At 53.4% G+C, this 23424-nt stretch overlaps 1 protein-coding gene across 1 annotated transcript in view; it reads right to left on the bottom strand.

Annotated features, from left to right (window-relative positions):
* Positions 1 to 17654, bottom strand: part of TSC22D3 (TSC22 domain family member 3) — a 57765-nt gene extending 40111 nt beyond the window's left edge. The window contains exon 1 of the mRNA XM_045029923.1: positions 17230 to 17654. Coding sequence (XP_044885858.1) covers positions 17230 to 17543 — 314 coding nt within the window. The 5' untranslated portion in view covers positions 17544 to 17654. The remainder of the gene's footprint in view (positions 1 to 17229) is intronic.
* Positions 17655 to 23424: the final 5770 nt, after the last annotated feature.

Genomic DNA, 23424 nt, shown 5'->3' with positions numbered 1-23424 from the left:
TGTTATTATAGACCTGTCGGGGCTGAGGTGGAGCTGTGGGTTGGCACACCCTCCTAGGAAGCTCTCACAGCACCACCAGTCCCAGACATTGCAGGGCTGTTCCAACATGCAGCAGGCCCTGTTGGCAGGACACAGGACGACAGACCCAGGAGGAGTAGCAGCTCTCTGGGGAGCAGCATTGAAATCCTGCACTAATAGCAACACTTAGCACAATGGTAGCCTCTGCAAATGCTGACAAATGTCATCCCATTTGCCTGAGTTTACAACTGCTTGTTTGTCCACGCTTGAGCAGGGCAAGCAACCTCTGCTGAGGACTGGCATGGGCGGGGGGTGGGTGGGAACTGAGTCTGAGGGGCATCAGCAAAGCTCCATGGGGGAGCCCAGCACTGTAGTAGCAGGGGATGTAGAAGATCAGGATTGAGGGTTGTAAGCCAAGCTGTATGTGGAGAGCCAGGGCTGGACTAGTAGGAGGCGTGAGCTGCAAGTGAGGATTTAGGTGCATCAGCAGAGCTGGGGGGAGCAGCTCAGGGCTAGGATAGCATGGAAGCTGCAGGTCAGAGCTGGGGTGGGGGGCACCCAGCAGGGAGCATACCTGCCAAGTCCTGTGGTGTATTGCCGGGACTCAGAGATGCTGACATTACTGTGCCTGGCTCTAGCCCACCCACCCCTGACTTGCCAAGGGACTGCGTAAACAAAGTTTCAAGCAAAAGGGTCCCTGTACATAAAGTCCTTTCTGGTTGTGAACCTGATGCTGGGAGGCCTCAGCAGCTCCGCTTTCCTCTAGGATATTTTTGGTAGAGCTAAAACGAACTGGCCAGTGCTTGACTTTATACAAATGTCCCCCCAAAAATCACATGGGCTTGTCCTAAATCTGCACAATCCATGCAAATCTGAGGGAGGGGCAGATCTCCTTTTCCACCACTGTCACCTGGTGCAGAGGCTGTGCCATCTAGATTTGCATCCCAGAACCATTTCCTTCAAGCCCAACAAACCCTGTAAACTAGACAGAGAAAAGGCAAAGGAACAATGGGCTAGGGTGGGAATTTGGCTCTGCATGCTCTCTGGTTGACCTCTGCAGTGTCTGTGCCAGCACTTCATGTGTGTTTGTACAGCACCTAGCACATGGGGTCCCAATTCTGAGAGGGACCGCTGGACCCTACTGGAATGGAAAAGTGAAATACTAGTTCTTATTAATCTTCACTGAGGCTGAGATCCAGGGGTGCCTAGATGTATTGAACCGGATTCCCCAGTGCCCTGCACCATTGTAAAGCGGGTGTGAAGCCCTGTGGAGCATGGACACCCACTTGGCACTACACATGAGATGCAAGCAGTGGAGAATTAGGCCCATGATGTCTCCAGCACATACAGACAGACTGGGGGGCTCTTTCCTCCGACACACTCTGGGCACAGCTGAAGGGGACCTGTGCTCCCCTGGAGCTCAGTTCAGGACCTCTCATTCCTCAGGGGTGGGTTGGGGCAGCAGAGATGACTCCCCTCCTCTGCACACCCCTCCCTGCAGTTCCTTAGCATGCTGCTGTCTCTGGGCTCAAGTCCTGACAAAGCTTCGTTCCCCCTCTTCCATGCGTCCTTGCAGCTGTGGGGGGGGGCAGCCTGCAGAGACCATGGCAATGGGCAAACGAGAACAGCTTTGCTATGGGATTTCTGCTGCAGCTGTTAAGTAAACACAACTGTACGCCCCCATGCACACTGTAGTCATTTCCTCTCTGGGCCTCCATTTTCTTGTCTGAAACCTGAGCAGAATGATGTACCCCCCCACACACACCTGGGGCCTGTCCAGCCAGGGATTTCAAAGCACCTTTACCCTGGGGCACCCACAGCGCAGGGGCTGTAAATGACTCAGCCATGTCCTCACAGCAAGTGAGTGACAAAGAGAAGTGTTGGCCCGGGACCTCCAGACACCGAGTGTCAGCCACAGGTTGCCCACCCAGCGAGACAAGGTTCATTAGTGCAGGAAAAGTGCCTGGAGATGATATGACCAAAATCGATAACACCCCCCGCCCAGAACAGCTTAGCTTCATCACCCGGGGAAAGGACCCCACAAGCTCCTACAGAGCAGCATGAGCCTCTAGGCATTTCTGCGACCCCCATAGCTGTATGACCAAACTCTCCACAGACATCACTGACCAGCCTGCAGCACCCACCACCAGGGGAAGCAGCTTCTTCCCATGTCCGACACATGGGGCGCTGAGCACAGAGAGGGAAAGTGACTTGCCCAAGGTCACTGGGGAAGTCAGTGGCAGAGCCAGAATTGCACATGGGGCTCTTGAATGGCATCCCAGTGCTTTAGCCCCAAGGCCAGCCTTCTAGCTGCAGGGCATGGACACAGCAGGGCCCAAGTTTGCAGCCAGGTTGAGTCTGGTGCCAGGCTCTCCTTCCGCCTGTCACTAGGTTACCCATGCAATGTGGTGCAGGGAGAGGCTATTAGTTTAGCTCAATGTATTTCCTCCATGTGCTGGGCCCACACACTGGGTGTACTCATCCCTCCCCCCCAATACACATCTAAATACACAATGCCCAACCGCAAGCAAGGAACTCAGCATGGGAGGGGCAGGGTGGCCACCTGAGAACAAGGCTGTCCCTGTGGCTAAGGTGCTGTGAGATGATCATTCCTGGCTCCTTGGGCGACCTTGGGCAAGCTGCGTGGGTGGTGTAGTGATAAGTTAGTTAATGGCTGTGTGTGCTCAGATACAGTCTCGATAGGGGTGGTATAAATAGACAGGGTGACTTTAGCTGGCATGGCTTGCTCACAGCTCCTCCAGGTGATCTGAGCCAATAAAAGTTTTATAGCAGCCAGGGGTGGCTCCAGGCCTCAGCACGCCAAGCGCGTGCTTGGGGCGGCATGCTGCGGGGGGCGCTCTGCTGGTCGCCGGGAGGGCGGCAGGCGGCTCCGGTGGACCTCCCGCAGGCATGCCTGCAGAGGGTCCACTGGTCCCGCGGCTCCGGTGGAGCATCCACAGGCGTGCCTGCGGGAGGTCCACCGGAGCCGCGGGACTGGCGACCGGCAGAGCGCCCCCCGCGGCGTGCCACCGTGCTTGGGGCAGCAAAATTGCTAGAGCCGCCCCTGATAGCAGCTCCCTGACCCCCCTGGATTGTGTGCAGAGGTGATTTATTAGCTCACATGCGGAGGGGCACACAGCTCCATCGTTCCTCTCCCCCTAGGTGTCTGTGCCGTTCCACCTTCTGGCGGCATGCGCTGGGTCTCACCTCCGCAGGGGGATCCACAGTGGATACGGCTCTAGGTGCCTGCTATCATGCCAGGGTTGGTGTTGGGGGAGCTGTTGCATAGATCCCCAGGCCCCACACTCCCGGTGGTTGGGGTTACACTGGGAGGAGTGCAGCATTCTAACCAGCTGAATCCTGGCAGAAGAAAATGCCAGACTGTGGGGGGAAACAAATGGCCTTTGTAAGGTTTCCAGGTATAAAACAAATACAGTGCCAGCCCTCCCATCCTACTGGAACTTACAGGAACTTGGGTTATTCTGGGGAACTCCCCCTCATAGCACAGTGGGTTCAGTGCCCCAGAAAGGCACACAGACACGAGGTGTCAGGGGGCAAGTGGCTTTATTTGCCCTGGTAACATTAACACAACTAGAGGGGATGGGGCTGTGCGCACAGTGTGCCGTTAGCCTGCAGTTTAGGGGGTGTATCATGTGTTGTGTATTTGGTTGTCATGGGTTTTGTTACTATGGCAACTGAGTTAGACTATTAAGGGATAGCTCAGCCGGTTTCAACCGGCTGAGTGAGCTCTCTGTGTCTGTAAATAAAATGGAGGTTTTGGTTAGCTGTCTGCTCTCTGGCCTCAAGTGATTGCTTCCTACACCGGCTGCCCCTAGGACTTAACACTGGCGACGAGGATGGGATCCTGGTGCTGCTCCAGTAACAGAAGGAAGTAGAAGTCAAGGTAAAGACCAAACAAAGAAAAAAAAGCTGCTTGTTTGCACTGACTGTGAAAGTGAAACTAAAATCATGGCTACTCTGACCAGGCCCCTGGAGCCTTTTGATGAGAATACAGAGCAGTGGCATGTGTATACTGAGCGTTTTGAGCTTTTTGGTATTGCAAATGACATTACAGAAGCGAAGAAGGTGCCAATATTCTTAACTGTTGTAGGGGCTAAAACCTACTCTCTGCTATGCAGCTTACTACACCCTGTCAAGCCTGAGACTAAATCTTACAGTGACATTGTGGAAATCCTGGGGTCTCATTTCTCCCCAAAACCACTGGTAATTGCTGAAAGATATAGGTTCCACAAAAGAGACCAAAAGGAAGATGAAACAGTTGTACAATTTGTAGCCATTTTAAAAAAGCTAGCAGAACACTGTGAATTTAAAGAGATGTTAAATGATGCCCTGCGTGACAGGTTAGTGTGTGGCCTCTGCAGTGAAGCTATACGGAAGCACCTACTGACAGAGGCTCAGCTTACATTACAGAAGGCTGTTGATATTGCTGTCTCCATGGAACTGGCTACAAGGGAGGCACAATACATCGGTGCACCCCCTAGGGTGCAAAAAGTGTCACAAGAACCGACCCACAAAACTGCAGAGTCAAGAATGTTAGTGGTAAGCCAGGACACCAGGCATCAGAATGCTGGTGTAAGGACCTGGTGTGTCGACACTGTGGCAAAAAGGGACACATTGAGTGTGCCTGTAAACAAAAGAAAAAGAGGCCTGTGGTCTGGCCGACAAAAAGAGGAACCTTGCATACCCTAGAGCAGACCCAGGATGATCAAGGTGACACCGCCTCACAAGAGGAAGTGCCACTGCATGTTTTGTCTTTGGCAGCGGGCTCACATGAATACTGGGTAACCCCCTTATTGGAGGGCAAACCTATACGCATGGAACTAGACACCGGTGCAGCTGTCTCGCTGGTTCCCGAGACTGTGTATAAGGAAAAGCTACAGCATCTTCCGCTTAAGGCAACAAAAACTGTTCTGAAGACGTATACAGGTGAAGCTGTGCCCATGTTGGGCACTATTGATGTTAAGGTGGAGCTCAATGGACGGGCGGTTAAATTGCCACTGTTTGTGGTGAGAGGTAACTACCCAGCCTTAATGGGTAGGTCTTGGCTTGGGAAGATTCAGCTGAACTGGGCAGAAGTGCACCGGATGACTAAAGAAGAAACCAGTCTAACCCCTATACTAAGGAAACATGCTGCTGTTTTTGGAGATGATTTGGGAAGTATGAAGGGAATCACTGTGACATTGAACATTAAACCTGGCAGTCCACCAAAATATCTGAAAGCCCGAACTGTGCCATATGCCATCAGGCAAAAGTTGAAGCAGACCTGGAGCGCCTGGTCACCAATGGAGTCCTAATACCAGTTACCCATAGCTCATGGGCCACTCCTATCATTCCAATAGTGAAGAAAGATGGCTCTCTCCAGATTTGCGGTGATTTTAAAGTCACTGTCAACCCAGTGTTGTGTGCAGAGCAATACCCGCTTCCCCGCATCGATGACCTCTTCGCAGGCCTGGCTGGGGGACAAAAGTTCAGTAAGATTGATCTGAGTCAAGCATATTTACAGATGCACGTCGATGAAAAGTCCCAAGAGCTGTTAACTATTGTGACTCATAAGGGGCTTTATCGATACTGTCGCCTACCCTTCGGAATCACATCGGCTCCCGCCCTGTTCCAGAGGGCTATGGACCAGATCTTGTGTGGCTTGTCAGGAGTTCAGTGCTATCTGGATGATATCCTGGTCACTGGAAGAAATGAAGAGGATCACTTAAAGAATTTAGAGGCTACCCTACAAAGACTGGAAGAGTATGGCCTACGAGTTCGCAAAGACAAGTGTGAATTCTTCAAGTCCTCTGTTGAATATTTGGGACACATCATCGATTCTGCAGGTCTTCATAAGGCCCCTGCAAAAGTTAAAGCTATTGTGGAGCTCCCCCACCTCGAAATGTAAGCCAGCTGCGCTCATTTCTAGGACTACTGAACTATTATGGAAAGTTCATCTCACAGTTAGCCACACTGCTAAAACCACTTCATGAGCTCCTTGGGCAGAACAAGGCCTGGAAGTGGACTGAAGCCTGTGATGTTGCATTTAACAAAGCTAAGGATGCATTGTTAAATTCTGAAGTTCTAACGCACTTTGATCCATCCTTACCCCTGCAATTGGCCTGCGATGCTTCCCCTTATGGAGTGGGAGCGGTCGTGTCACACATTATGCCTTCGGGAGAAGAAAGACCTATTGCTTTTGCTTCACGCACTCTAAGCAAAGCAGAAACTAACTACGCCCAAATCGAACGTGAGGCATTAGGAATTGTTTTTGGAATTAGGAAGTTTCATCAGTACCTGTTTGGGCGAAAGTTTACTCTTCTTACAGACCATGGACCTCTGACATCAATTTTTGGACCCTACACAGGCATTCCCCCATTAGCTGCTAGTCGTATGCAACGTTGGGCATTGATACTTTCTGCACACACATATGAAATCAAATATCGGAAATCCACTCTGCACGGCAATGCAGATGGCCTCTCAAGGTTGCCTTTACCAGTCAAACATCAAGATAGTGCCCAAAAGGAAATTTTCTACTTTGAACAGGTAGAGAATACACCCATCACTGCTACTCAGATAAAGAAGGCAACCCGCGTTGACCCAGTATTATCCCAAGTTATGGACCTGGTGATGCATGGAAAATCTCGACAAACCTCTCCGGTCTCACCCGACCTTGTTCCCTACATGTCCAGGTGGACGGAGTTATCGGTCCAATCTGGTTGTTTGTTGTGGGGGAGGCGTGTCATTATTCCACCACCCCTGAGATCACAGATGTTAGAACAGCTACATTCCGGTCACTGTGGAATAGTGTGCATGAAGGAAATTGCACGAAGCTATTTTTGGTGGCCTAGATTGGACAGTGCTATTGAAGAGAAGGCAAAAGCTTGTATGTCATGTCAGGGTGTAAGAAATGCACCCCAGTTGGCACCCCTACACCCATGGGACTGGCCTGAAAACCCGTGGCAACGTATTCACGTTGACTTTGCTGGCCCCCTTGAAGGAAGCATGTTCTTGGTGGCAGTAGATGCCCATTCTAAATGGCCAGAAGTCTCTATAATGCAGTCCACTACTGCAGAGAGTACTATTCAAAAACTACGAGGACTCTTTAGTCGTTTTGGTCTGCCAGAACAACTTGTGAGCGACAACGGACCGCAGTTCGTCTCTCAGGAGTTTCAAAATTTTATGAAGGCAAATGGGATACACCACATCACGTCAGCACCATATCATCCGTCCACCAACGGATTAGCTGAAAGATTTGTGCAGACAATGAAAAACGCTTTGAAATCAGCAAAGGGACAACACTCCATTCAAAAGCGTCTGGATACCTTCTTACTTTCCTATAGAAACACACCTCATGCTACGACCCAGGCTTCCCCAGCCTTTCTAATGATGGGACGACAGCTGCGCACTTGCTTTGATCTGCTGAAACCTTCTGAACCCAGACAAACTGTGCAACATCAGCAGCAATATCAAGTCATCAGACGGGCACCCAGAGCAAAAGACCGAACCTTTAGCCCAGGACAGCCAGTTTTGGCTCGGAATTATACTTCCAGAGCTAAATGGGTCCCGGCCACAGTCATCACTCAAACAGGACCTGTTTCCTATACAGTCCGGACTGCAGAGAATCTTACCTGGCGGCGACATGTAGATCAGCTGTTGCCAGGTCATGCCAGTCTTCAGGACGCATCTGCAGTTGAGGGGTCTGACTTCACCCCTCCTGGTGAGACACCGAATCATGAGTCACCTGTTCCTGACTGTTCTCCTCCATTACCGCCGGCAGCTGAGATACCCCTTTGCCCAGCATGAGCTGATACCACCTCCTCACCTATTCGTGCTGCGGACCCTGAGCCCCTAGTACTTTCGGGTGCAACACCACCAGAAGTTCACCGTAATCCACCTAGAGACAGAAGGCCTCCTCATCGGCTGGATCTTTAGTTAGGGCGAACCCACGGTTATGGGGCAAAATAATCCCCAGGGTTTAGCCGGGAATGGAGGCAGTCTACCCTCCTTCTCTAGTTTAGTGTGTGTTTTATTTTGGGGATGTTCTTATTAGGGGGGGAGGAATATGTTGTGTATTTGGTTGTCATGGGTTTTGTTACTATGGCAACTGAGTTAGACTATTAAGGGATAGCTCAGCCGGTTTCAATAAAATGGAGGTTTTGGTTAGCTGTCTGCTCTCTGGCCTCAAGTGATTGCTTCCTACACCGGCTGCCCCTAGGACTTAACATCATGTATTGTTAGAACTATCTAAGCAAGGGGCCAGGGAGTCCTCTGACTATAATGGGCCAAACCAGAACCCGGATCTAGGGAACCGCCATGCCCAGTGCACACCCCTAGCTAACCAAGATCAGCTCTTCACTGTTACCCAGGGGCCTGGCTCTTAGTCCCAACTCTGCCGGCCCGGCTATGAGAGGCATCTCCAGCCAGAGAGCGCTGGCCAGGAAAATGGAACTATGGAGCAAAGCACTACGTGCGCCCTGCAGGAGTCTGGGCAATTTAAAGGGCAAGCAGCAGATTCCTTAGCCAGGTGTGTCTCACATTTCCTCCCCCGCCGTCCCTCCCCCCGTGCCTTGGGCCATTATTGCTATAGTGTGCATTGTGACAGGGTGTTCGCCCCATGCAAGGCCTGGAGGGGCTAAGATGGCTACGGGGGCCAATTAATGCCCAGGCTGCACATGGGGAAGGAGCCAGGGAGCAGGGATTGAAGAACAGGCTCAGCTGGGCGGGAATAGGCAGCAAGCTGGCAACAGAAGGGGCTGGAGGGAAGGAATCTCCAGTCACTCCCTGGGAGAAGGGAGGGGTGCCAGGCAGGGGTGAGCTGGAGCCGGTTCGCACCGGTTCGCACGAACCCGTTGTTAAATTTAGAAGCGGTTTTAGAACCGCTTGTTAACTAGCTTCCCTGCGAGGGAAGCTTTGATGGGCTCTGCATGGGAAGCCTGTAATTCCTCCTCCCGGCCGCCGGGGGGCGCTGCGCTGTGCTGCAAGAGCCATGTGAGCTGCCTCCTGGCCCTGTTGCTGCTCCTGCTCTTTGGACCTCTGGCCCTGGGGCTCCTGCTGCTGCTGCCTGGTGAGTCCCCGGCTGCGTCCTGCTGCTCTCAGCCGCTCCCCCCGTGTGAGTATCTGCGCCCCTACCCCGCCTTGCCTGCCCGCAGCCAGCCCCTGCCCCCAGCCAGCCCCTGCCCCCCCCTGCCCCCAGCCACCCACAGCCATCCCCTGCCCCCAGCCGCCCTCTGCCCACAGCCACCCACAGCCAGCCCCTGCCCCCAGCCGCCCACAGCCAGCCCCTGCCCCCAGCCGCCCACAGCCAGCCCCTGCCCCCAGCCGCCCTCTGCCCCCAGCCAGCCCCTGCCCCCAGCCAGCCACAGCCACCCCCTGCCCACAGCCACCCGCAGCCCGCCCGTCTGCATCACCTGCCCACAGCCAGCCCGTGTCACTCCCTGCCTCCAGCTAGCCCTGCCCCACGCCCCTATCTGCAGCCAGCCCCACATCCACTGGTGCCCTGCAGTTCCCAGGGCAGTAACCCTGCACACCTGCTTTAATGAGGGGGGGCAGGGAGCAGCTGGGACCCACACATGTGCACACCCTAGAGTGACCAGACAGCAAGTGTGAAAAATCGGGACGGGGGTGAGGGGTAATAGGAGCCTATATAAGAAAAAGACCCAAAAATTGAGACTGTCCCTGATCACCACCCACACATGTGAAACGGAGCTCATTTCTAGTTCAGCCCCATCTTTTTAAAAAAGAACTTTAGGTAGGGTTAAAATACATCTGTATTTTCCTGGACATGTCAGGCTTTTCGGTTCTTAATCACCTCCTGGGAAAATATGGACGTATGGTAACCCTATTGGTACAAAAAATACATGCTGTCGCATATCCCTTAAATCAGAACTTTTTATAGGGAACCCGTTGTTAAGATTTTGGCAGCTCATCACTGGTGCCAGGGGCTAGAAGCAAGTAGCCTACGGTCCCTGGGAGGAGGGAGTGTGGCTTGGCGAGTCCAGAGAGGTAGGCAAGACTCAGGGGAAAAGCAGCAAGGTCTGGGGTAGCTCAAATCCTGGCTGCCACTGGGAGGGCCCTTGAGCCAGGACGGGCATAGAGGACGGGTCTGGGTCCCCCTACCAGTTGCTAACGAAGAAGCACTGATGGGGCAGTGAGCAGGTAGACTGCCTGAACCTGTTCATCAAGATACCCTGGAAGGAGGGAACACGTATGGTGACCCGGCTGGAGGGCCAAGTCACAAAGAGGAGGCTGCGGTTCTTGGAGCGAGAGGGGCTGCAGCACAAGAGGACGAGCCAGAGCCAGAGGAGGGCACAATGCCTGACCAGAGCTTGGCCAGCAAGAGGCGCCACCAGTGGTGAGCCCCATGAGATGCATGCATGTGGAATTGCTGCAATTACAGGGCTATTGGCTGCTAGTGGAATGCAGGCCTGGTTTTGGTCTGCTGTACAGAGTACGGGGTGTGTACTGAAATACCGGGTGTGTACAGGTGTGTCTCTATACCCATGTCCAGTGTCTCGTGTTGCATGGTGGGTGCAGAATATGGTATGTGTCGTTTTTACACTGTGCGGTGTGTTGTTTGGCATATCCTGAGTTGTGCCTGTAGCTGGGTGCAGTGCTTTATACTGTACAGTAAGTGGTCTGGTTTAGTGTGCACAGTGGATTGAGCTGGGTGTGCATTTGGGCACTGCATGTTGTGGCACACAGTGTAGCATAGACTGCAGTTTTGTGCAATGTGGCATGTGTAATGTATGTAGTGTGCAGTGTAGTATGTACTGTGCATGATGCTATATGATGTGTTGTGTGCACTGTGTTTGCACTGTGGTTTGTGTTATATGTGCCATGCATAATGTGCATGATATGCTGTTAATGTTCAGTGTGCTCTGCTGTGTGCAGCATGTGGAAGGGCGTGCACAGCATGCACAGTGTGCTGTCAGGCATGCAGTGCTGTAGAGGGGTCTGTATAGTGCAGAGCACAGAGTTGACATTCGCCCAGCACCAGCTGCCTGTCACAGGCCAGCCCCGCCCCTCAGCGCTCCCCTCTCCTCCCCCGCATGCTGTACACGTGCCGCCCTGCTCGGCCGGCATCCCGGCCTCCACCAATCAGCGCCCGGTCCCGGCAGGGACCGCCCTGTTGAATAAGCAGCCTCTGCGCCTGGCACCCCATGTGCCCGGAGCCCCGCCCCAGCAGCCCCAACCCCGGGAGCTGAGCTGAACCGGACAAGAGGCGGCGCCAGCACGAGCCGTGGGGAAGAGGCTGGCATCTCTTGGGTCGAACCGGCCCTGCCCGCGCTGCTGGGGGCTGCAGGGCTGGGCACTGCCCTAGCCGGACCCGTTCCCCGCCCCCCTGCGATCCCCTCCGCGCTGCTGCGGCCAGCGGGGGCGGGACTGGGTTTAGGGAGCAGGACAGGGAGGCGCAGGGTCCTTCCTGTGGTCACTTGGCAAGGCCAACCGAGACTCCTGGAGTGCAGTAGCAAACAGGAACAACAGCCACTCACTGAACACAGCAGACTCCAGCTCGTCCCCACACACGTTCTCTCCCCCCACCCCCGCCCACACAGCCGACCCCCCCCCACTGTCTTACTGGAATGTGCTCTCTGTAGCTGTCCCAGTCCTAAGAGCTCTGTGCTGCCCTTTAAACGCTGCTACCCCTGCCCATCTCCTCCATATTTCCCTCAGTGGGACCCAAGCTGCAGAAAAGGGATGGGAGCAAGTGGTGCAGTGCACCCTGCAAAAGCTGGCCACCAAGTGAGCACATCAGGGGAGCACCTGACACCCCAACCCACTCACACCCCAGGTGCTGTTGCAGGAATGGACAGTTCGGCCGTTTGGAGACTGCGGACATGCACTGAATGCTCCCTAACCTAGCAACGGGCTGGGGGCTGGAAAACGCCTGTGATCTAAGGGCTAATGGCTCTACACACTGATTATATCTTAGCCGCAACCTAGGCTCAGAGATGTCAAAGTCCTGTTACATCTCACTCCTGCAGTCTATCATCCAGGCTCTGTTCAGGGCAGTTTGTATTATCTCCAGTGAGGAGGCCTCCATCCCTGATTTTGGGAGACAGTTCCACAATCTAACTCTGGTCTCAGCCTCAATTTCCTTTGCACAGTTTTATCCTCACCTCTCTGGAGACACTCACTCTCACTGGCTGATTTGACACATTTAGCTCTCTTCAGGTTTCTGCTCCAGTCTCTCTGTCCCCTGGATCATTCTTGTTGCTCATCTCTCAATTCCCTCACATTTCTCATCCTTTGGGTTCTATATCACCCAGAGCTGAACACACAATCCTGCTGGGATAGGCGTCTCTCCAAGGACCGTCCCCTCCCTGCACTGTGTGCGCAGCCCCCAAACTGGCATCCACTTACTTCTTGCTGCATTGCAACCTTTGTGCTCTCTCCCCTTAGCTCCTTACAAAAGGCCCAGGTGGCATTAATTACTCTAAGGAGCTGGAGTGAGAACAGGGTGTTGCAACAGCTCTGAGCAGATCCAGGACCCTCAGAGAGCCAAGCCCAGGGCCTGGCTCTGGGTTGGGAGCCAGAAGCCAGGACAGTGGAGCCAGCCACAGCATATCCAGGCCTCTGTGATATCCAGGGGAAGCCGATCAAGCGAGCCAGAGTCCCTGAGCCATAGAGGTGCAGAGCTGGTGGGGGCATACACTGGGCCAGAGGCAGTCTCAGGTCAGCTTGCCCGCCCCGGTAAAAAGGGCACAGCAGCCCAATGCTGTGTTGAGGGGCTGGGGGAAGAAGTGCTAAACACTAGCTTGGCTTGTAACAAGAGTATGTGTGGCTTAGGGCTGGCCTGGGGACCCAATTCCCAGCTCCATGCTGCCGCCCAGCTGCCTGGGCTCCAGCTTAAACCCTTCCCCCAAACCACCTGAAACAACTCAAAGAAAGCCAGTGGTCAGAGCTGGACTGAGACTCCACTGTCCACCACTAGTCATGTGGTCATAAGTGTCTCAAGGGGTGATGCTGCCCCTCAACCCCACCATGCTGCTGCCTGCACAGTCAGTCACACTCAGCTGGGTCTGGGATGAGTGATCCTGGGTGGAGCTGCACAAGCAGGGAGGCAACTGGCTGCTGAGCTCTTCTCCTGCACTCTCAGAGCCACAGGCCAGGGAACAGCCTCATGCCCTCACTGACACATCTGTGCACGAGTGTGAAACAAATCAGGGCTCCCTGCTTAGTCTCCAGGTTTTCACACCTGCTTGGCAGAGGTGTGAATGCCCACCATCCCCCCAGAGCAGCCACAGCAGCCAGGCTATGCAGCTGAGGAAGATGCGCACGTGCAGTAGGCTATGCAACACATAGGGAAGCATCGTGCCCAGGACAGAGCAATGAGGCCTGGCGAGCACTTCCCAGGCTGGTGGGCCCCGATGCTCAAAGAGATTTAATTGAGGCCCTAACTTCCACTGAAATCAATGCCGGAAAGAACTGGACTCCCTTTGAGAATCTGGGCTGAGGGGCCTGGGCAGAGCCATCCCAGTGCCAGGCTGGGAGTGCTGTACATAGGGGGCTCTCCTGAGCATGGATAGGAACAGACACTTAGAACTGAACTGCCCCACTCCAGACACGGTCACAGGAGCTCTCTCCATCCCAGGCAGATCCAGCTCCTCCCCCACGATCTGGATCCCAGCTCCACTGCTTGGGCCTCTCTACTCCACTTTGACTGACTCCTGTGCCCGCCTTGTCTCCTGCCTGAGTTTACCCAAGGGCAGGCGTCGTGTATCCATAAACCTTACTGATCATCCTGAATGTTCTGCTGCTGACAGGCCTTCCTGTCCCCTGCCGGGATGGGAATAAATCCTCATTACCAAAGGCCATAAACCCATCCAGTGCTTCTTGGGAGTGTAGCCAAAGGTGCCACAGGGGTGGCCCGCAACTCCAGTGTGTCCCTAGCAGTGCAGTTTATCGATCCGCCCTCGCCCAGCACCCACGAGGCAGCCCTGCCATGCAACTGGCTCTCAATTCTCTGGGCTCATTAGCCAGGAGGAGAAAGTTCAGGCTGAAGCAGAACAGCCACAAAGGTGTTGGGCCTCTGCACAGTGCTAGATGCCCAAGGGCACTGGGCCTCAACTCCATGCAGGCAGTTCCTGTCCTGTTCAAGCACAGACAGAGTGATCACCCCAGGTGCCCACAGAACAACGGGGTGGTGTGCAGCAGGGAGCCCTCTTGGCTCAAATGATGCGGGGGAATGTTAGTGGTAAAGACGGCCTGGTCAGAGAGGCAGTGCACTCTAGGAATGCTTTGTCCTGCCATTCACATGCTATACACAGGAACAAACTGAGCCTCACAGCCCTTTGGGAGAAGAGTCAAGATCATCGTCCCAGTGTTAGAGAAGAGGAAGCTGAGGTTTTGCGAGGATAAGAAACTGGGCCAAGGCTGCCGGTAAGTGAGCAGCAATGGAACCCAGGAGTCCTGCTCCTAGGCATGTCCTGTAGTAACCATCAACCATCCTCCCATCTAAACAGCAGTGAGTAGAAGCAATATTCAGTGTGATGCCGGGAGCTGCTGGCAATGCCCAGACCCTGCTCCTTACGTGGTGGGGCTACACTGAGCCACCAGGGGCACAGGCAGTGCTCTCTGGATTTGGTGTCTCATTTCCCTTCCCCGGCCAGGATGCCCATGGGTTTATGAGATGGCAGTTTCCCAGGGGAGAGAGAACTCACTCTTCTCCCTGCTGTTTTCCTCTTGATTGGTTTTGTGATGGAGGAGAGGCAGCTCCTGCCTCCTGCAGGCACGCTCATTAGGGCGTGGGCAGGAATGCCTCTTGCCTTGGCTCCCAGCCCAGCCCAGCTCCTGCCTTTGCCACCTGAGCACCAGCCCCTCTTATGTAAGCCCCAGGAAGAGGAACTCCACTAGGGTGGCTCTGAACAAGCAGCCTGCCTCAGTCTCTGACTGGCTGCCAACCCCGCCAACTCCACCAGGCAGCAGCAAGATGGCAACAGGCATGGGAAGCCACGTGCACAGTGGTTTGGGGTGGAAACATGCATATGTGCGTGCAGCTTTGCACATGGCTGCTTGCGTACGTTGTGCAGGTGTGTGTGCCACAATGTATTCATATGTACATTGACACGTGCAAGCATGTGCATATGAAGGTACAAGTTTACACGTGTTTGTGTAAGCGTGTAACCCTGAATGCACGTTTGTGCCAGGTTGAGTGTGTGTGTACCTGTAAGTGTACATGCAGGAAGGCATGTGCACACAGATGTAAGCAGGCATGAGGAGGAGGTTGCTGCAGAGGCAGTACCCAGATGCCGGTGTGCAGCACAGATGTGCATATCACCCAACTCTGACTTACCCACAGCAGGTTGCTGTGGGAGTGGAACATCCTCCAGACCCTATAGTGAACACAAAGCCAGGCCCCCATTAACTCAGCTGCTAGTGAGGGTGTGAGCAGGCTTGTAGGGTTCCAGGGGAAGCTGTAATGCTCCCCACACACCAACACGTCACACACTTGCACCACCAAGCACCACCAGTCCATCCCTAAACACCCCCTGGGGATGCAGCAAAGCAGACAGCTCAGCCCTGATTCCCCTTTCCTTCAGGTGAGATCCCAGGAATGTTACAGCAGCCTGGCCTAATGGAGCTTGGACAAATTCCGGCCCTACCTGTGCCTCAGACTGTATAAAGGAAACCAACTCCTTCACAGGAGGGTTAAAGAGCTAATGCTCCTCAAAGGAAGTGCTGAGTCAGGGCAGATGGCTCTGTGTGTGCAATTCCCACTGCCCCTGGCAGAGGCAGTTAGCAGGGAATGCCACCACTCCGCCTCCCCATGACAGACCACCTTCCCTACTGCTCCAGACACAGCCTGCAAAACAGCCACAGCTCCCTCGGGGGGCTGTCACATGTAACTCTCCTTATATCTCACCCCCCCACACCCAGGTATTTTCCCCTCTCTCTCTCGCCAGTCTCTGAGGATCATCCCCCAGTTCTCGGGTTCCCAGAGGAAACTCCTGGGGTTATGATCCAACTGCCCTGGTGGGGCAGTGATTCTGTTTGGCAGGGGGCGGAGGGGTGCAAGGCACCCACATGCATACAGAGAGGGGACTTGGTCAGCCCCATCTCTGCTCAGCCAAGGAGCCCTGATCACAGACCAACAGGCCGGTACCCCGGGAGCGCACAGACTGGCTGTAAAACACCTTTGCTCAGGGCTGACTTAATTACTACAGTTGGACCCACATCCGCTTGGGAATTCCCCTTTCAAACCCAGAAATATCACTCTGGCCAAGGCAGTTTGATCAGGGAGCACAGAGAAAACAAGGAGGAGTCCTTATGGCACCCTAAAGACTAACAAATGTATTTGGGCATAAGCTTTGGTGAGATATAACCCACTTCATCATAAAACAGAGAGAGCACACAGAGAGGTTGCAGGCGAGCTGCCAGAGCAGGTAGCGGATAGCCTGGACTCCTGGGTTTTCTCCCCAGCTCTGCCACTCACTCCTGCTGTGTCCCCGTGTGCCTTAGTTCCCCCTCCCCCAGCAGGTGGTGAGGCGCGGCACAGAGAAGATTTACAATAGGGCTAGCCGCGGTCACAGCCAGCGCCTTTATGGAGCGGCGGGTCCGAGAGCCGAGCCCAGCTCCGAGCAGCAGGGAGGGCCTGGCCGCATGATTGGAGGCAGGCGCTCCATGTCCCGGGAATCACACAGGTGTCCAGTGCGTAGGAGGGAGCCTGACAGTAACCTGATCCAGAGGCTCTGACAGCCGCCTGCATACACGCAATGCCCCAGAGCTTCCAGCCGACAGGCTGCCGGGCATCCATCCCAGGGATCCCCCGGGGCCGACTCACAACAATAACTCACGCCCCTGGGCCCAGATCGGCCACCCACAGTCCCCTCCCGGGCTCGCCAGAGCAGCGGCCTCCCCACTCCTGGGCGCTTCTCCCCCGCCGAAGTGATCTCCATAGTGCTAAGCCCAGGCTAGAGGGAGCAGGCAGGGGCGCTGGATCAGCTGCTGCCCCACCCCCCATCCGAGACAACTCAGCGGACACGGGCCACCGAGAGGCACTTTCGAAAAGGTCGGCAGGTACCTAACGAGGCAGACCGTGCAATGGAGATGTACCAAAGCCCCCGGTCCCCAAGCTCTGTGGGCCCAGGGCTTCCTTGGGCCACACCCCGGGAGGAGCTGTGCGCCCTGGCCAGCCAGAGAGGGGATCCCGGCTCGCCCCGCCCGGCGCAGGGAAGGGGACCCGCGGAGCGCCCCGCCCGGCCCCACCTGTGGAAGAAGAGCAGGATGGAGAGCAGAGTCTGGTCGATGTTGCTATTGCAGATGCCCTGGTTGAGCAGATAGCAGGGGTCCCGCACCACCGGCTCCAGCGAGTCCTGCCGCATGATGCTGCTCAGCTTGTCGGCGTTCAGGTTCTCGCACACTAGCTGCGCCCGCAGCTGCCGGAAGTTGCTCACCGTGGGGCTGCCCAGGTTGTTGTTCTCGCCCCCGGCCCCCTCCTCCAGGCCGCTGCGGTTGGCCAGGTCCAGGCAGCAGCTGCAGCAGTCCAGCCCCACGGGCGAGCGGCACTCCTCTGAGGCCATCGCGGGTACCCAGCCGGCCACGGCGCAGCGTCCCACCCACCGCCCGGAGCGGCTCCCTGGGCGCCCGAGCCCGCTGCGCTCCCCCAGCAGCTCCTCAGTGGCCGTGCACTCCCAGCGCCGCCCAGCTGCTGCCCCGAGAGCCACGGGAGGAAAATAGCAACAGCTGCTGATCAGCGCCCGGCTCCGGCTCAGCCCAGTGCACACGCCCAGCCCAGCCGCGGGAGCGGCTCCTCCGCCAGGGCAGCTGATTGGCGAAGGCGCCTCCAACCGGAGAGCCCCCCCCCCCGCGCCGGGAGTCCCGCTGGCTGGGCGCCCGGGAGCAGGGAAGGACAGCTCTCCCGGGGCACAGGGCAAGCCCTGCTCCGAGCCTCCCAGCACTACCCTGCTGGCGGAGCGGGGCAGCGCTCCCTAGGGGTGGGCAGGAGGCAGGGCGGTTCCGGGCTTCCTCGGCACACAGCATATTTATGGTGCTGAGCTCTGCCGTCTGCTCGCCTCTCCTCGGCCGGGACAGCCCCTCCCCCCGGGCAAACAACCCCCCTTGCCCTCCCGGCTCCGGTCTGGAGGAGGTAGGGCGGGTGGGCGAGCGAGCGGCCCCGGCTCCGCAGCCTCAGGCTGCGTGCTAGACATTCCGAGTGCTGCCGGAAGACACGGTTCCTCCTGCTCTGAATGGAGCCAGGCCGGCAGGTTGGCATGGCAGCAGGGAGGGGGCTCTGGGACCCTCCCCCATGCCTGGCACCGACAGGCTCCCAGCGGCGGCGAATGCCACCATGTTTTTCCCTGTGCAGGGAAGTGACTGGAACAGCGCTGAGCAGGGTCTCTTCACATACAAACAGGCACACCCTCCCGGCCTCCAGCCACTTCCCCGCCCCTCCCTGCCCGCTTGTAACCACCAGAGGAAAGAGAACTTGGCTGCAAGTGTGGAGTCACCACCACACAGCGAGGCAGCGACCGAGAATGGAGAACTGCAGGGCTTAGAGGGCAGCTACTTCTATCATACCACAAGGATGCCCAAGATGGGTCCTGGAACCCCCTAGGCAGACAGGCAATCCTTGGTAACTCGGTGTTAAGAAGAATGGACAGAGAATTCAGCAAGAGACATAAGGACAGCAGCAGGGTGTGCTGTTCCCTGGAGTAAAGACACAAGAGGTCACTGCAAGATTGTGTGGGTTTCTGCAAGTGGCTGGCAAGTCTCCACCAGGGTGATGGACATTGGAACCAGCAAGAGGGAACTCCACAGATATCAAAGACTTCAGGAATCTCAAAGGAGAGCTGAAGAAGAGGAAAGTCCAAGTGATATTTGTCATTCTTCTGATCCCAGGAGCAGAAGGCAGAACATGCTGGAGGTGAACCACTGGCCATGAGGCTAGTGTGAAGGTGAAAGTTCTGGTTTTGTGGAACCCTGCAGCATATTCCAGTGGGATGGGGCTGAACAAACAGGACTGCCTGCATCTCTGGGGGTGGGGGTAATCTGGCTGGAGACTAGCTGGAGAAACTAGGAGGATGTTAAACTAACAATGTAATAGGAGGAGGCTAAGGGGGCAAAAGCCGAACAAATGGAACTCAAACTCAGGGTGTTGTGAACATACTGAACATCATTTAATTGCTTATATACAGTGATAAGAGTCTAGGTAACAGGAAAGAATAATTAGAATTTATCATTGCTGAAGAAAAATGGCTATAATTGGCATTATTGAACAGCCAGGGTTGGAATGACCACTGAATCTAACTAAAGGACACAATGTATTGTTCCTTAAGCACCAATCTGTAATGTGTGGGCCGGAAATTTTGTTATCATGGATGACTCCAATCTGAGAGACATGCTGGAGGTCTCACGGCCAGTAGTAAAACATCATTGGAGTTTCTAAAAATTAGAGATGATTTTCTAATACCAAACTCATGGCACCCAGCATGGGGTAACTCCATAGGACCTCACTATGAGAGATAAGCATGAACTGATCACTGAGCTGAAAGTTGGTGGTTACTTAGGTACCATTGATCATGACATGATTAGATTTGTTATGTGAAAATAGAGGACAGTCCTAACCACTATAAGCACTTGGTGCTTATTAAGGACTAATTTCCCAATGCTGATGAAAATTTGGAGCAAAATTGATTGAGAGGAAATATTTAGACAGAAAAATATGAATGAAAATTGGGAGGGCAAATTGTTTAAGAGGGGCTTATTAGATGGCCAAAAAGCCATAATTTCATAATCACGAAAGAAGATGACCTTTTGTTTAAAAGCCTCTCCTGGTTATGGGGTGGAAATGAAGGCAGCAATTAGGAATATAAAACTATATACAACAACAACAAAAAGTAGATGGCAATCAATATAAGCTGAAAGTTATGCAGTCTAGAAAATTGATATGGGAAGCTACAAATATCAGGGAAAAATCCGTGGCTGTCAGGGTTAAGGACAATAAGAAGGATTTTCAAAAGAATATCAAGAACAAAAGAAACCCTAGAAATGGTATGGGCCAATTATGGTAAAATTGTTAACAATAATAATAAACAAATTATTTGTATTATCATAGTGGCTAGGAGCCCTGGTCATGGGTCAGGATGCCCTTGTGCTAGGGCCTGTACAAATGATGCAGAAAAGGCAGAAGTGTTCAATAAATATTTCTGTGCTGCATTTGGAAAGAAGGAGGACAATATACCCATATCACATGAGGATGAGGATGTACTTTCCAGTCCATTAGTAACTAAGGAGGATATTAAACAATATCTGCTAGGGATAAACAGTTCTTACAGGATTGCCTGAGGAGACCTCTGGCCCCCGGTGTTAATTTTTAATACAACTTGGAATACAGGGGAAATTCCAGACAACTGGGAAAGTGCTTACATTGTGTCAATATTTAAAAAGGAGCATGCAGGAGGACCCGGGTAACTATAGGACAGTTAGCCTGACATCAGCCCCAGGCAAAATAATGGCAGAGCTGATATGGGATCCAATCAATAAAGAATTAAAGGATGGGACTATAATTAATGCTACTTAGCATGGTTTCATGGAGAATACATCTTGTCAAACAAACCTGATTTCATTCTGTGATGCGATAACAAGTCTGGATGATAGAGGTAACCCAGTAGATGTAATGTACTTAGACTTTTGCAAGGCATTTGACTTAGTACTGCATAACATTTTGATTAAAAAACTAGCAATAAAACACATGTAAAATTCATTAAGAGCTGGCTAATGGACAGATCTCAAAAAGGAGCTATCAATGAGGAATCATCATCAAATGAGGGTGCTTCTAGGGGATTTGCAGGGAGAGGTATAGGCCCAAGACTATTCTGAAAGTAAATGTACAATCTCTGCTAATAACATTTGTGACTGACACAGAGAGTGGTTGAGTCATAGAATATCAGAGTTGGAAGGGACCTCATCTAGTCCAACCCCCTGCTCAAAGCAGGACCAATCCCCAGACAGATTTTTGTCCCAAATGGTCCCCTCAAGGATGGAACTTACAACACTGGGTTTAAGCAGGCTAATGCTCAAACCACTGAGCTATCCCTCTCCCTATGGAGCAGTGAATAATCATGAGGACATGACAGTTGCACAGAGCATTCTGGGCAGGGGCAGCTCCAGGCACCAGCACACCAAGCACATGCCTGGGGCGGCAAGCTGCGAAGGGGAAGGAGTGGTGCCTGCCGGTTGCTGTGAGGGGGTCAGTCAGGCCGCCTTCGGCGGCATGCCTGCGGGAGGTCCACTGGTCCCATGACTTCAGCGGCAATTCGGCGGTGGGTACGCCGAAGGCGCGGGACCGACAGACCTCCCAGAGGCATGCCACCAAACGCCTGACTGCTGTGCTTGGGGCGGCAGAATACATAGAATGCATCCGACGAAGTGGGTATTCACCCACGAAAGCTCATGCTCCAATACATCTGTTAGTCTATAAGGTGCCACAGGACTCTTTGCTGCTTTTACAGATCCAGGCTAACATGGCTACCCCTCTGATAATAGAATACATAGAGCCACCCCTGGTTCTGGGTAACTTGGGCCTATCCAAACATAATGTCTCTTAATACAGCCAAATGCAAGGTCAAACCTCCAAGACCAAAGAATGGAAACCATTCCTACAGGATGAGTTGCTGTGTGCTGGAAAGCAGTGACTCTGAAAAGGATTTAGGGGTCATACAGGACAAGCAACTGAACATGAGTTCCCAGCATGAAGCTGTGGCACAGAGTCCTAAAGTGATCTTGTTGTACAGACAAAACTACACAGGATCTTTTCAGGGGGCAAGACAAAGATGCCACATTTATTATGATAATCTGATTTATGACCAATAACTAATATCTTAATCCTTATACACACACATTATACCTATACACATTCACACACACGCACATCCATCAGATGTTCTGCAGCTGCTGCATAGTTACCAGTCCTGAAGATAGCTTAACTTCATGGCTTGATTTTGCAGCTTGGGTTCGTAGCTTGTGGCGGCTAACTGGCCAGGAAAGCCGGGAACAAGGACAAGCTGGATCTCTGTTGGGCATGCACCGATGTCCTTCCATGTTGGCAGCAGAATGTTACCCTCCAAAGTCTTCCATCTCACCCATCCTTTTTGTATCCGAAGAAGTGGGTATTCACCCACGAAAGCTCATGCTGCAAAACGTCTGTTAGTCTATACGGTGCCACAGGATTATTTGCTGCTTCTACAGAACCAGACTAACACGGCTACCCCTCTGATACTTGACATCCTTTTTGTAGGCTTTAGTTTGAATCCAGAGTCTATAGGTCTTGCTGTGTCACGCTGCCTCTGGGTTTGGTGACTGATCACCCGTCAATTGCAGGTGTGACTTTCAGCCTCGGACCTGGCTGATCTTTCTTCTGTTGTACCTTTTCTTTTTAGGGTGGACTCTTCTTACTTTGTTAGGGCTCTTGTCTGCATCTTCAGCCAGTGGGGTTTGAACTCTATTTCATCAGGACAGGCTAAGGCTGGAGGTTGATTCCATCATCCATAAATGCCTCATTCACACATCTAAACTAAACTAATAAGATTACAGCAGGGTTTGCAAAAATGAAGGTTGGAGGAAGCTTTTACAAAATGGAGTGAGCGTTTTAAAATGGGGTTTGAATTACAATATGGCAAACAGTGAACAGAAGTTACAATATAGACAAGTGTAGTGGATGGTGTGGCAAGGCACCTTCTCAGTCTCCCCAGCCTCTGCTGCTTTTAGCCCTGGTGAGACAGGCTTGGGTAATATGGTCCCCCTTGGGACACAGGGGAAGTCTGCTCCCCGTATCTCCACCAGTCCTGTTTAGAGTCTTTTTACTCCCTTGTGGGAGAGAGTACTGCCTCTCCTCCTGGTGAGGCTCGCTGTCTTGCTGCTCCAACAGTCCTGGCAGCAGGGCTCCTTCTCTCTCTGCTCTGCCCCCTCCTTCCTCCCAGGGAAGGGTTTAAAAAGGTCACAGGCAGCCCTAAGTTGGAATCAGCTGATCCTAATTAACCTCAGGTAGATCCCCTCAGCTGATTCTAAGTGCTACCTTGGTAACCCTTTCTCAGCTGAACCTGATTGACCTGTGGTTGCCTCCCACTTGATAAGGAGGAGGGCCTTTTAACCCTCTGGGACTGATTCCTACCCCTCCCTTGCAGCTGTCTGTCCTGAGTTTATCACATATCCCCCCCCGCTCAACACTACAGGGTTGGGCTACTTGGGTCAGCAAACAGTGTACCCTTGAAAGGCCATCCGCATTGCCATGCTTGATTCCGGACCTATGTTGTACTCTGAAGTGGAAGGGTTGTAGCGACGGGAACCACCTTGTCACTCTCACATTTTTTTCTTTGTTTTGGTGCATCCACTTCAGAGGGGCATGGTCCGTGACAAGGGTAAACCTCCGTCCGAGTAGGTAGTAGCGAAGGCTTTCTACGGTCC

The sequence above is a fragment of the Mauremys mutica genome, chromosome 9 (genome assembly GCF_020497125.1).
Source record: "Mauremys mutica isolate MM-2020 ecotype Southern chromosome 9, ASM2049712v1, whole genome shotgun sequence".
In the NCBI taxonomy this organism is placed as follows: domain Eukaryota; kingdom Metazoa; phylum Chordata; order Testudines; family Geoemydidae; genus Mauremys; species Mauremys mutica.
Note: the sequence above shows the minus strand (reverse complement) of the source record. Positions and strands in the feature narration are given on the sequence as shown.